This window comes from Cataglyphis hispanica, chromosome 17, assembly GCF_021464435.1.
Source record: "Cataglyphis hispanica isolate Lineage 1 chromosome 17, ULB_Chis1_1.0, whole genome shotgun sequence".
NCBI classification, from domain to species: domain Eukaryota; kingdom Metazoa; phylum Arthropoda; class Insecta; order Hymenoptera; family Formicidae; genus Cataglyphis; species Cataglyphis hispanica.
Genome location: NC_065970.1, coordinates 1,412,057 through 1,424,959, shown reverse-complemented (window position 1 = coordinate 1,424,959; position 12,903 = coordinate 1,412,057). Strand labels below are relative to the sequence as shown.

At 32.0% G+C, this 12,903-nt stretch overlaps 3 protein-coding genes across 5 annotated transcripts; 1 reads left to right on the top strand and 2 right to left on the bottom strand.

Annotated features, from left to right (window-relative positions):
• Positions 1-1,848: 1,848 nt before the first annotated feature.
• On the bottom strand, positions 1,849-3,492 carry LOC126855943 (replication stress response regulator SDE2). 2 transcript variants are annotated; one of them, XM_050604046.1, is made up of 3 exons: positions 3,104-3,492; positions 2,083-2,876; positions 1,849-1,985 (listed from the first exon to the last, which is right to left on the bottom strand). In XM_050604046.1, the coding sequence occupies exons 1-2, from the start codon at positions 3,203-3,205 to the stop codon at positions 2,091-2,093; spliced, it is 888 nt and encodes a 295-aa protein (XP_050460003.1). In that variant the 5' UTR covers positions 3,206-3,492; the 3' UTR covers positions 1,849-1,985; positions 2,083-2,090. The 2 variants fall into 2 exon arrangements, with proteins under 2 accessions (XP_050460003.1, XP_050460005.1); XM_050604048.1 differs by lacking the exon at positions 1,849-1,985 and having other exon boundaries at positions 2,027-2,876.
• Positions 3,493-3,993: 501 nt separating this feature from the next.
• LOC126856073 (ataxin-7-like protein 3) lies at positions 3,994-7,677 on the bottom strand. 2 transcript variants are annotated; one of them, XM_050604248.1, is made up of 3 exons: positions 7,538-7,677; positions 5,633-5,979; positions 3,994-5,147 (listed from the first exon to the last, which is right to left on the bottom strand). In XM_050604248.1, exons 2-3 carry the CDS (start codon positions 5,847-5,849, stop codon positions 4,315-4,317), a joined length of 1,050 nt encoding a protein of 349 aa, XP_050460205.1. In that variant the 5' UTR covers positions 5,850-5,979; positions 7,538-7,677; the 3' UTR covers positions 3,994-4,314. The 2 variants fall into 2 exon arrangements, with proteins under 2 accessions (XP_050460205.1, XP_050460204.1); XM_050604247.1 differs by lacking the exon at positions 7,538-7,677 and adding an exon at positions 6,547-7,427.
• A 70-nt stretch (positions 7,678-7,747) lies between these two features.
• Positions 7,748-12,813, top strand: LOC126856072 (zinc finger protein 436-like). The gene is made up of 12 exons (XM_050604246.1): positions 7,748-7,890; positions 7,994-8,173; positions 8,517-8,585; positions 8,661-8,735; positions 9,052-9,134; positions 9,242-9,371; positions 9,444-9,744; positions 10,024-10,126; positions 10,192-10,455; positions 10,768-11,089; positions 11,366-11,709; positions 11,825-12,813. Exons 2-12 carry the CDS (start codon positions 8,161-8,163, stop codon positions 12,071-12,073), a joined length of 1,953 nt encoding a protein of 650 aa, XP_050460203.1. The 5' UTR covers positions 7,748-7,890; positions 7,994-8,160; the 3' UTR covers positions 12,074-12,813.
• Positions 12,814-12,903: the final 90 nt, after the last annotated feature.

The window sequence follows — 12,903 nt, the reverse complement described above, 5'->3', positions numbered from 1 at the left end:
ATTTATGCAGAATATTATTAACAAATTTTTCAAGTAATTTTTTTTTAAACAATAAATCAAAATTGTTTGTAAATTCTGCTTTCGTAGAACGTGCTGCAGAATATTGAGAAATGTTTAATTATAAAAAAATTTACTTACTAGAAAATGCTATGGAAATACTACAGATAACGCACCATAGCAAATATCGCATCCTGGCTGAAAGCTGGAAACAAGCAACAAGCAACTAAATAGCTTTTTGCACAATATTTTAAAATACTGTATGAGAAACTATATACTTTCCTGTTTCAAACAATTTTTGTTTATTTTTTTTCTTTACTGCATTCACTATTTATTATAAAATAATTTTTTTCACACACAAAATTATAAGCAACAAATTATAAATAGCTAAATTGATATGACTGTTATGTAAACTTTTATGTTGTTTTGTTAACATTTGCCATTTTAGAATTATTCTTACCGAAAATCGCAGCGACATTATGCACAAAAAGCTATGCACATATCAGAAACCTCGTCACCTGACAAATGTTATACTCTAACTACATGCAATAACTATTGTTCAATTCGCTTTAATCTCCTATAGGTATACACCTTATCTCGACCGTATCAAAACGTACATTATGGCTTAGCCAATAGATCTTTATAATTCACTCACTCTATGAGTCTCGCTTGATATTACTTTTGACTTATGATTTATTGACTTGCTAAATCTTTTCGCGAAACATAGAAAAGAATTATATATTCCCATAAAAAAGTGCGCCAAATCTTTTTTCATTTTATTACATATATATATTAAATTATATTATGAATTAAAAAAATATTTATATTTAATCTAATTAGTTTTATATTAATTATATATTTTTAAAGGTAAATAAAATGTGAATGTCTATTGCATGCTGTCAAATGCCAACGTGGGGTACTGTTAAGCAAATCAAGATGCTAAAGAACAGAGTGATCAGAATTTGATAAAATGGCTTTCGTATGTAAAACTTCTATATCTTTGCCAACTCTGAATTTATACAAAACTCATACAAAATTCAAAAATTATAACAACGCAACAGTCGCTGAAAGGGTAATATCACTTCAGATAAAATGCAAGATTATAAAATAAATTGATGTAAAAACACGCAATCTGACAATTTCGTCGGCATTACAGCCTAAGTTTTGCAAAATTTGCTATAAACCTTGTCTCGGTATTTGTCTGCGAACTCTAGCAAGATGTAAGTATTGTATGTATGTAATATATTTTAATCTTTATATAATGTTAATATTTATAAAAAAATTTGAACAAGTGTCTCTATTAGAAACGAGATAAAACGTCTTTATCCCTTAAATTTTTATAGTTTCTTCATATATCGTTTTATGTTTTTGTATATATAATCTGATTTTTAATTCTTTATGTAGGTTACATTATATTTTGATCTGACTGAGATTTATAAGTAATTCTTAATAAATGTTACAGATAAAGCACAGTTAAAAACTTGGCGAAGCCATGGAAGAAATGATAATTTTGTCTTTATTGGCGCTAGGTATATCATGGAATTCTATAAATGGATGAATGAAAATGATTTCTTAAGATCGATCATTGCATCAGCGATTTTATTCGCAATCGGAATGAAACTTACTGAAGAAATAAATACCTGGAATTTACCTCAGTTTGTTGCTCAATAAAATTATGTCTTCAAAATAATTCAAGTACGTTAAAAATTTGTTTATTATAATTTATAAATTACAAAAATAAAAAATATGACATAATCTCTCTCTTTAATCTTCTACAATTCTTTAATTTGTCATTTATAAATCTATATCATATATTGATATATATATATATATATATATATATATATATATATATATATATATATATTCAAAATCTTTTACTGAATTTGTCATTTCATTTCTGGCAATAGTATGGATCATCACAGAAAATGGATTCCAGTTTGATGGAATATAGTAAAGAGTAACGCTAAGAAACAACTGATTCAAATCTAAAAAAAAAAATATAAATATAATTAAAAAATAATCTTGCTTTATCTTTTTTAATTGTTTCTTTTATTTTAAGTTAATATTTATTCTATTACATACTATTATTTCTAAACAGTAGCTTCTTTTCTAGAATCTATATTTTGGTCCTTGGTAGAATCAACAATACATTTTGGATCTGTCTCATTACTCGAAACTTTATCGTTTATCTCATTAACAATCGACGACTCGGAATGCCCGCTTTCTATTTTCTTGGTGCTCTCATCAAGTTTTCCAGTATCATCACTGGAATTCCCACTGTCAGTCGACGTTTGTTGCTCTGTCTTGCTTTTTTTTGCAGCTAATATGTCACTCTTGTCACTATCATCATTGTCACTATCATCTGAAGTATCCTCAAATTCGGAATCAATCTCAAAATCTAATATAGTTTTGCGTTTATTTGGTTGAACATCTTTTTCTAATTTCCTTTTAACGCCTGACACAGTAGCAGCTTTGAAACCTTCTTCAACTGCATCTTCGACTTTCTCAGGTAGCTCTGCTCTCTCCCGTTCGTAACGCTGATCTTTGAACTCATGTCTCGGTTCAGCGCATAATTTCTCAAGCTTCTTCTTCTTGCGCTCTGCTTCCTCGTCATGTCTCTTGGTCTGTTTCTCGATCCAAGCCTTCAACCTTTTTTCCTCGTTTATGTCACGCAATCTGCGACCGCTCAGATCCCTACAAGCCTCGCGATTCGTAGTCTTCTCTATTTGCGCGCCTATCGCCCGTAACATAGAACCGAAACCACCTTTGCCACCCAGGAGTCTTGGAACAATAGTTGCGCAACCACTCGTGCAAATATCATCTTTCTGCATAAGTCGGCCATTATGTACGATGTAATATTGATCACGTAAAAGCCCCTAAATAACAATAAATGATCCATATATGATATTTCATACATATATATTAATACATAAATATATTTTAATTATTCATTAATTGTCTCATATGTATAAACATGTAATGAGAATTTATATAATAATAATTTTAATTGGTAAAAAATTTTAACAAGTTTTTGAAAGAAAATTAAAAGGAATTTGTTGAGAGAATATTAAAGTTATAGTTTGAGGTTAGATCTACAACTTACCGTCTCTTCTTCGACTCGTTGCCACAATTCATACAGTGCTATCGGCGTGTCATTGTTAATAACGCATTTCACGGATGCTCCTGCGATCTTTATATTCAACATTGCTCCTTGAATTGTACAAAATTTGCTTTTAGTCGAAATTCTCAAATTAATCGAGTTAGTTTAAACTTTTATTAGTTGATCTGAACACTTCTGAACTTCTCTTTCTGAATTTTCGTCTAAGGATGCAACATCACGAAATTAAGAATTAGAATGATATATCTATCATTTGACTAGCTTTGTTGATGTTTACTATCCGACATCTGACAAATTCATTTGGCTCGTATGATAAATGTAATGGCTCTTTATGTCCTTATGCAGGATTTATACTGCACCTGATATCCAATAAAAGAGCTAAGATTCTAGTAATTTTAGTTAGCAATATTTTGGGATCTAGAAACAAAGATTTTCTATTGGATACCAAATGTAGTGTGAATCCTGCATTAGACTTTCCCTTTTGTCTGATTTTGATTTTTTTATGTATCATTTTTAATCAGAAAGACTTTCAGCTAATCAATAAAAAATCAAGTACTGTTCGAATGATTTAAAAATTTTTCTAATATAAAATAGTCAAGATGCCAAATAACAGAAATGAGCAAAATATAGCAGAATATTTCGAAACTGTCAACATTCTACAATTTAAATCTACTGGATTCAAAAATTTATTTGTCGGAATAAAGTAACGTTTGATTGATCAACCAAGACATAAAAAGCAGATTTTTTTGTCAATCAAATGCTACTCTCTTCTGTATTTTACTGTAACTTTTTTTTCCCTTAAAATACGCTCGTTTCAATATGCAATTATTTTTCTATATAATTATTAGAAACACGAAAAGTTTAAGAAATGTATATTACTTAAAAAATGAAATTCTTTATATTATATGTTAAATACAGTCAATTTTTTCAGATCAAAGATATTAATATATCCTGCGCATCTTTCGTCGAAATTCTCTTACAGCTGTTTATTTTTTCTTAAAAATAATTATTATAAAAGAACACTTGGGAGATATTTAGGATTAAGTATTATGCAAACTGGCTTTGTGACTATCTCTAGAAGGACCAGACTTCCTTCAAGCTATGTACAGCGTATAGGAACATTATCATACAATATTTCTCTGCCGCCGAGAAATAATTCTAGACCGAGGAATAATCGTATACCGTTTCTTCTTGCCTCAGTCTCCTTGCGAAATCGGGGAACCGCGATCGCGCTTCGACGAAGCCTTTCCCTTGCCCTTAGATTTAGTCTCCCGCTTTCGGCTGATCGACGAGGTCGACGTGGTCGAGGCCGAGTCGGCCGGGCTAGAGTGACTCGAACCTTCCCGGTCCCATCTCGCCAATGTATCTCGCAAATTCTGCCCTTCACTCTCCTCGTACGTATCCACGTCGACGTGTAGATTATCTTGGCTGTTGTTGCCGCTACTGGAATCCAGATTGGCACGTACCTCTTTACGCTGATCGTCAGTATGTTGCGGGCACCTAATGGACCTAGTGCACAATTTCTTCGTGTGCTCGGATACTACGCCGCAGATCTGCGTAAGTAATGCTCGCTTATCCACGAGGGACATATTCTCGTAATTTGACGGCGAATTCTCGTTGCTGTTGTGGACGCTGCCGCTCCCGCTGACAATAGCAGTGGTCTCACCGTTTCTCTGTGACGAACCGCTGCTACTGGCAGCGCTTCCCTGTTTCTGCTGCTTACCTGAACGCTTGCTCACGCCATTGCGATCCTTGCGTGGACGTTTGCGTTTGCTGCCGCTATCGTTGGTCAGACTCCAGTCCACGTCGTCATCATTATCGCTCAATACTCCCCCGTAATTGTTCAGGTCTTTGGAATTGTTAGCGATGCGAAGCGACGCGATACGCGAACTGTTTCTGCCCATACCTATGCACTTTGCCAAGTGATTAGCAAATATGCATGCGGCCACACTGCGCTCGCAATTCGGACAGTTACACTCTTGAGATTTCTTCACCGGGTGTTGGCCAAATACATCTAGACCGGGCGAATCTAAAAAATATTTGTAATATTGTCATATTGTTGTAGGTTGTGTGTGAATATCACATTACTTCTAATAATAATATCAATAGTTTTGTTACTGATCTTTTGAAGCATTGTAAAAAAGATACATAAAATAGTAACAGTAAATGTCCGTTACATATTCATTATATTGTGCAGCCACTGTACAAATGTTAATATTTTGATATGAATTCAAATAAGAAGCTGTTAATATTTCAAATAATACAAGGCAAATGTTTGTAGATATTTCTATTATTTCTATATATTAAAATCTTCATAAGACTAAATGAAACATTTCTAAAAAATCATAAAATACTCCTTCTTTATAAAAATAGTTGCATATTTATAATTAACACAAATGAACAAAATGTTCTTTAAATTGTTAAAGTAATAGTTACAATAATTCAAAATATCAAATTTAAATAAATATAAAATTAATATTAATTAATATAAAAATTAATTGTATTTTGACATACCGACAATGGCATAAGATTCGTCATCGGGAATGCCCTCCTCGATATCAGAACTGCCAGTCTTGGTGGTGCGATGCACATCAAAGACAAAACCCATCAAAACCTCATCCAACAAATCTTCATAAATCTCCTTTGTGGCCGTATCAACATTTTCTGTTTTGCTCATAAAGTCCAGGAAACGCCGATTTAACTCTTGAATTCTCTCCTCAGTAACAGACATTCTGGTTTCAAAAACAATCAAGTTCCGTATTACTATATAAATTTTAGATGGGTAAAGCAGTCAGTAATAGGATATTGACTGTGCAGCGCCAACTCCAGACTTCCAACAGTTTCTGACAGTTCCTGAGCATCTAGAAATTAGAAATATATTTTTTTACCTTTTAAAAATTAGTGATAGTGAAACAACAAAAATAATGTTTTTGTATATAAGCAATCACGTTTATGTTAAAGTTCATTTTTTAAATATATATAAAAATTTTAATATAATAATAAATAAAAATTTTATTCTTTCTAATATCGAATATTAGTACAAATTTTTCCCTGAGGAAAATTTAATTGATATAAATAAAAAAAAAATTAAATTAAATTAAAGAATTCAAAGCAATATAATTCAGAATAAAAATACGACACGAAAAAAGATACATTTTCAGAGCATTCAGCTATATTTATAGCTTTTAAAATTAAATTCACTCGGATACTACTTGCGATTCCTAAATGTTATTAAGATATTTTCGGGACACCTTGTATATTATAGAATAAAGCTGTATAACCTAGAAGAGAAAATAGCGGATCGATAATATAGGATTATTTGTCCATTAACATTGTTAAATAAAAAGCGCTCGAATAATCAGATATCTTTCAACGAGTACATATTTCAAATTTTCCGAGAGAAAAATAGAAAATGATCATTCGAGTACCTGACACCGCTCTCTGTTAACGGGTTGTTTACGGATGACAGCTGCGCGATGACATGCGCGTCACGTCGCGACGTGTTCCTTTTCGCGTGAACGACATCGGGGGGATCGAACGACGCGAAGAGCGCGTTCGAGGGAATACTTTCTCCTTTTTTTCTCACGTCGATAATTCTACAGATCGTATGGAGAAACAATGTCCCGTAATGACAGATATGCACGCGTGTACTATATACATTCACGTGCGTCAAGTCGGTCCCTATAGATGCACTGAAGTGCAGCGAATGCACTTTTGTTCTCTTCTGTCGCTCCGAAACATGAATTTGTCTCATTTTCAAGAAAGCACATTCAATCGGTGTATATTAAATGTATTAGTTATTAATTGTGTGATTAGCATTAATTGTTATCGTGTCAATCGTATTTTTGATGCTCGAAATGCAGCTGACATATCTTATCGCTTTAAGGAGAGAAGGAAGAAAGAGAAAAAGTGTAGAAAATGTGTGTGTGTATGTGTGTGTGTGTGTGTGTATAATTAAAAAGAAAATCTAAAGCGTACACGTGATTCTACATGAAGGAGTCAGCTGATTCTATTCTAGTTCGTTTATCACCGCCAAAGGCGATGCAAAAACAGTACGGAGAAAATATCGCATTTGGAACCAAAACATTTCATGTCATGGTGCGGCAAAGAAATCAAAAAAAGAAAAAAGAGATTTGAATCGCACTTGCGCGTATGACAATCACCTTTACGCAATTACAATCTACACGCATACGAAATATGATTACACCCGTTATAACGAATACCGTTATGAAGATGGAGAGAAAGAAAGAGATAGAGAAATATTTTAATGCATTTCTTTGTATTTTCTTTGCATTCAAAATGAAATAAACACTCGAATTTAGCAAAGAAAAAAAAAAGTAGAAAAAATGTAGAAAAATATATATGTGTAAATAGAAAAGTAAGACTTTAGATTATCGGGCAAGCCGATTGGCTATCCACCTTTTGATTCTTGGTTGCACCATCCAATAGCGAATGAGTACAAGGCGAATAGCAATAAATTGTTACTTGTTGCGCATCATGATTTCTCTTCGTGCCGACCGATCGAGCTCGTCGTCGTCGTGGGTTCGTCAGCATTCAATCACCACCGAGAAGGATCGCCAGCGGTGTCTTTAATGACGACGTGACGCGTCGTTGAGAAAGAGAGAGAAAGAGAAAGCGCGCTATAGAAGGACGGACGCGTGGAAGACGACGCGCCCCTTGACATAGGCCATCTTGCGTGGCGTCGGGATTGATGAAAGGGCCTGTTCCTTCAGGGGCAGATCGAGGCAGATGCGCTGGTTCTATCTCTTCAGGTACATACAATGTTTACGAATTTCGATTCCAGACTCGATTTTCCTTCTCGTTTTTCGATCTTCGAAAGCGAGCGAACTGAAATTCACAAATGAATATCCGCAGGTCTTCATAATCCGGAACGGAAGCGATCGAGTACAGCGTGACCGAAATCCGAAAGTCGGTGAGCGTGCGAAAGTTGGTGGCTCGTCAAGGAGGAATCTCTCTCGCGATTGCGAGTAAAGAAAAAAACGTTGGTCCCCGAAATCACACGTTACGCAACGATAGAAACTATGGAGAAGATAGGTGAGTGCATGGTTGATATGAAATATACTTCTTGCGCAACATATGACAGCATTGTGCATCTCTGATGAAATGCATTTCTATAAAGCGTAGCTTTTCATGTAATTTATATGAAGGATATATATTCTTTATTTATTTTATACCGTGTTTAATTCTAATAAAGAGATGTAATTTATTTAGATTTTATTTAAAATTTATGCATTTTATTTAGAATATTTAAAATGGAAATTAGAGTCATGAAATGGTGTGAAAGTTTTATACTATGCAAAATATAAAAGCATATTAAAGTATATTGAAAACTAATAAAATAATAGTTTTACATATAATTTATATTTATTTCTTGCAGAAATTGTAAAAATAGAGGAATGTCCTGATGCTGTATTGATTGAGGGTACAACCACAGAAATCTTATTTGGTAATTTATTATTTGAAAGTAATATTTGTAATATTATAAAATAATTTTTATTATTTATATATTATATTTTTGCAGATACAAATACCTCAGATATACAGATTCAGGATCAGCCTATATTAGTAGATTGTAGCCCACATGCTGATGTAAAAGGTAGCTTATGTTAATGTATATGTAATATATTAATGTATTATATTAGTGTATGTATATACACATGGAATGTTTAAGAAATTCAATACTTTTTATCATATACTCTTTGGAAGTTATTTTCTTCATAATCAAATAATATTTTATTTAAATGTTTTATAGAGACATTCTTTCTATATATATATATATATATATATATTTGAATATGTTTACATGAATGGAAACAATACACAATATATAGGTTCTACACTTTGGCTTATCCACATTTTTCTTTTTTTTATTACATTATTTTATTACTATTTTATTTATTTTGTGTTAACAGTTATTTCAGAAAATGGTCAAATTATATCAATTATTACTGACTATGAATGTGTGACATGTCACCGTATCTTTCAATCTGAAGATGTAAGTCAGAAATTGATTTTTTTTTAAACTTATTTTACACATCTGTCCTTTTCTTGTTTTGTTGCTATTAATTTGCTATCTTGTAATATCTTTTTTTTTTGCGACAGATGTTGAAGGAGCATTTAGACATGTGCAGAGAGGAAGATGACACAACCAATATCATGGAGTTCAATGATATGGAAAATTACGATTCAGAAGATAATGAAGAGGATGAGGATGATCCATCTTTAAATGAAGGTATATAATAATTATATATTAAACAATATTTGCTTTCATATTACAAACTTCTTTTACAATTTATACTTTTAGATTCAGATTCCAAGAGCCAAAAAAATAACAATGAAAAGATTCAACTTGTAATCAAGCCTGTACCAGAAACGCAATGTCATTGTTGTGCAGAAGATTTGAAGACAGCACATAGCGGCGGAGAATTCAAATGTCCCCATTGTAATCTCAGTTTTAAAAAAAAGGCATCTTTGAATAGGCATGATATAGTTATACACTGGAAGTGCGACACGTGCACGTGCGACGAATGTGGCTCATCTTTCCGTGATAAAAAAGCATTAAATAAACATCGTTATACCACGCATGGAGATCGTAAAATTTTTAGGTATGTTTGCGCACAATTATATTTTTTATTATTATTTATTACTGTCAAATAGGAAAAGTTACCTAACACTCTACATAATGATTTATATTTTTTTGTAATTATATTTAAAAAAATTTTATTATTTGAAAGCATATTACATGATCTTTATTACTTGATTGTATTAATTGTAGATAAAATATCATTGTAAAATTGTAGCTTAATCTCTTGTTATTATTTATATTATATTTACTTTTATTTCAATAACGGTTCACAATTTTTTAATTTTGCATAATATTTTAGATGTGAGCCTTGCGACACTTATTTTTCTCGAGGTTACCATTTAAATCGACACATTATGCAATCTGGTTGTCACGGAAGTATACTCAATACATTTAGTTGCCAAGTAAATATATAATTTCCGTTAATAATTTTTAAAAAATATGGAAGATACTTAAGAAGTAATTACAGGTTTGCAAGAAAGTTTTTACGCGTAAGGATAATTTGCGGGAACACTTGCGTACTCACGCGGGAACACCTCAGAGACAAAAAAAACCGTGTAAATATTGTCCAAAAGAGTTTTTTACGAGCCAACAGTTGTTAGTTCATGAACGTATGCATACTGGAGAACGGCCAGTCTCATGCGATTTATGTCCGAAAACATTCCTCTCATCGTTGGCGCTAAAAAAGCATCGTCGTGTACATACCGGAGAGAAGCCGTTCGAATGTAAATATGTAAGTGTATTTTTTTCACAATTTTTTAATAAATGCATTTATGAATGCATTTATGAGTATTTACAAAGTTTTTAATATCACGTATTCTTCTCTCGAGTAATATATAAATAATATATAAATAATAAGATTTCGTTAAATTGTACTCTGCAAGCTAGCTAACATTGTGGATGGAAGAATATTGCCGTAAGTTTTCATTAAATGATATTAATTACGAATATTTTCAATACATAAGAAATGTATGTTTCATATAGATATCAACTCTCATTAATATATTTTTTAAGCAAATACAAGCATAAAGATTCATGTTTTCAGTGTCAGAGAAAGTTTGCAGCTCGTGAGACGCTGAATCGTCATCAACGGACTCATACAGGTGAAAAGCCGCATGTGTGCCAATATTGCGGTAAATCGTTCATACAAGCAGCTCAATTAAGAGCACATGTATTCCACCATACTGGAGAGAATGGTTTTTATTGCGACGTATGCGGTAAAGCATTCAACCGGAAAGCACGTTTAAATATTCACAAGAAATTCGTACACGAGGGTGCTATTCCATTTACATGTAAAAATTGCGATAAAGGCTTCACACGAAAAGAGGACTTGGTGAAACATGCGCTGTTGCATACTGGCATCAAACGTAAGAGATTGAACAATATATTTTATATAAAAGAAAAATTATATATATATATATATATATATATATATATATGTTTTTTAGAAATAGGTTTATATCGTATTTCAGTTTTTGTCTTTATATTTATAATTTGTATTGTATTTTTTATGAAGTAAAAATAAATTTGAGTGTCAATTTTAATCACATTATATATATCTATAGTATAATTAACAACACACAACAGTGTTTTGAACATATTTGTTATATTATAAATTTTTCTTTTTTTGTGTTATGTTTCAGCATTCAAGTGTGACAAATGTCCAAAAGCCTTCTCGGCAAAATCGTCGTTGCAAGCTCATCTCAACACCCATAGACGCGAACCGCCCCAATCGTGCGTCGAGTGCAATAGAGTATTCATTCGACAAGATTGTCTGATGCGACACATTCGGGCAAAACATCGAGAACTATTGGAGGACGTGATGAACGAGGTCGAAAGAAAGCATTTGCAGACACAATTATACAATATTGCCTCGATCGCCGCAGCCAAAACGAAAAACGGAGAATCCAGAAGGCTTTCAACCGATGAATTGTTAAAAGCCATCATAGATCTTTTGAGGATACTTATTGATGAGGAAACATTACAGGTACATGATTTTGTTAATTCGATTTAAATTTTAATATTATTGTCTTTTCTCTAATTTAATTAACAATAATTATTTGTTGGTTGTACTTTAACCACGACATACTTTAACTTGGCAGCTGTTTGGTTGGCCAGAGGCTCCGATACAAGATATTTTGGAAGCTGTGATCAGAAGATGTGGGCACGAGCCTATAACGTCGGAATCTAACATAATATTTACCGAGAGATTACGACAAAATGTTAAGCTTTTATTCACCGTCGTCATCGACACAGTGAAAGATGACACGGTAAAATCCCTTTTGACGACGAAGACAGTGGACGATGTCATTCTCCATGTTTTGGAGATATCTAATGGCATACAGGATTAGGAAAGAAAAAGTATATTTATTATTATTATTATTACTATTATATAAGAAAAGTGTTCATACTCTCCTTTTTTTTTTAATTTTGGATATTTTAAAATCATCCCAAGATAAAATCATCACAAGATTTTTGAAAAAGAAATAATTTAATCGATTTTACACACATAAATCAACGAATAAAATAAAATTAAGGAACGGTTTTTTTATAAGCTTTTGTTTAATTGTACAAAGATTGATTAATTAGATATAGCATTATACATTACATCTTATAATGCATATTTTATTAATCACTTCAAATATTTCAAATTTTGTTTCATATTACTTAAAAAGATATATATTGTTTGCCTAATCGTTTCTGACAACATTGTTACTGCGGTAATATACTTATTAAGATAAATCCCATTAAATTTTTTCTATATTGCAACTTTATAGATATATTTTTGCAATGATATCTTATTATATGTTAATTATACATTATACATATAATATGTTCAAGCGTGTGGTGTATGTATGTATACTTAAGTTTTATATGAGACTACAGTTTTCGTTCATCAATCAAGATTGTCTATACAAACGAGAGAGAAGAGAGTCAAGGAGATGTATATTATATACATATATAAAAACATATATTTATATATATATATATTTTAAATACTACGAATAAAACTAAAAAAGCACCTATATTAGATATATCATGTTTTATGTAAATGAAAAATACATATACATTAGTACATGATTCGACTTAAGTTTGAGTTTTACCCGCGCATTCTTCCGCCTCACGTCTCCATGGTTACCGTTCGAATACGTCAGTGGCGGCTTCCGTGGTATTCGCGACC

Coding starts and splice junctions, on each gene's coding strand:
- LOC126855943 (XM_050604046.1), bottom strand. CDS start 3,205: ATGTTGAATATAAAGATCGCAGGAGCATCCGTGAAATGCGTTATTAAC. Junction 2,877..3,103: donor AACGAGTCGAAGAAGAGACG/GTAAGTTGTAGA, acceptor ATTGTTATTTAG/GGGCTTTTACGTGATCAATA.
- LOC126856072 (XM_050604246.1), top strand. Junction 8,736..9,051: donor CCCACATGCTGATGTAAAAG/GTAGCTTATGTT, acceptor TTGTGTTAACAG/TTATTTCAGAAAATGGTCAA. Junction 10,127..10,191: donor TCAATACATTTAGTTGCCAA/GTAAATATATAA, acceptor AAGTAATTACAG/GTTTGCAAGAAAGTTTTTAC.
- LOC126856073 (XM_050604248.1), bottom strand. CDS start 5,849: ATGTCTGTTACTGAGGAGAGAATTCAAGAGTTAAATCGGCGTTTCCTG. Junction 5,148..5,632: donor CGAATCTTATGCCATTGTCG/GTATGTCAAAAT, acceptor AATATTTTTTAG/ATTCGCCCGGTCTAGATGTA.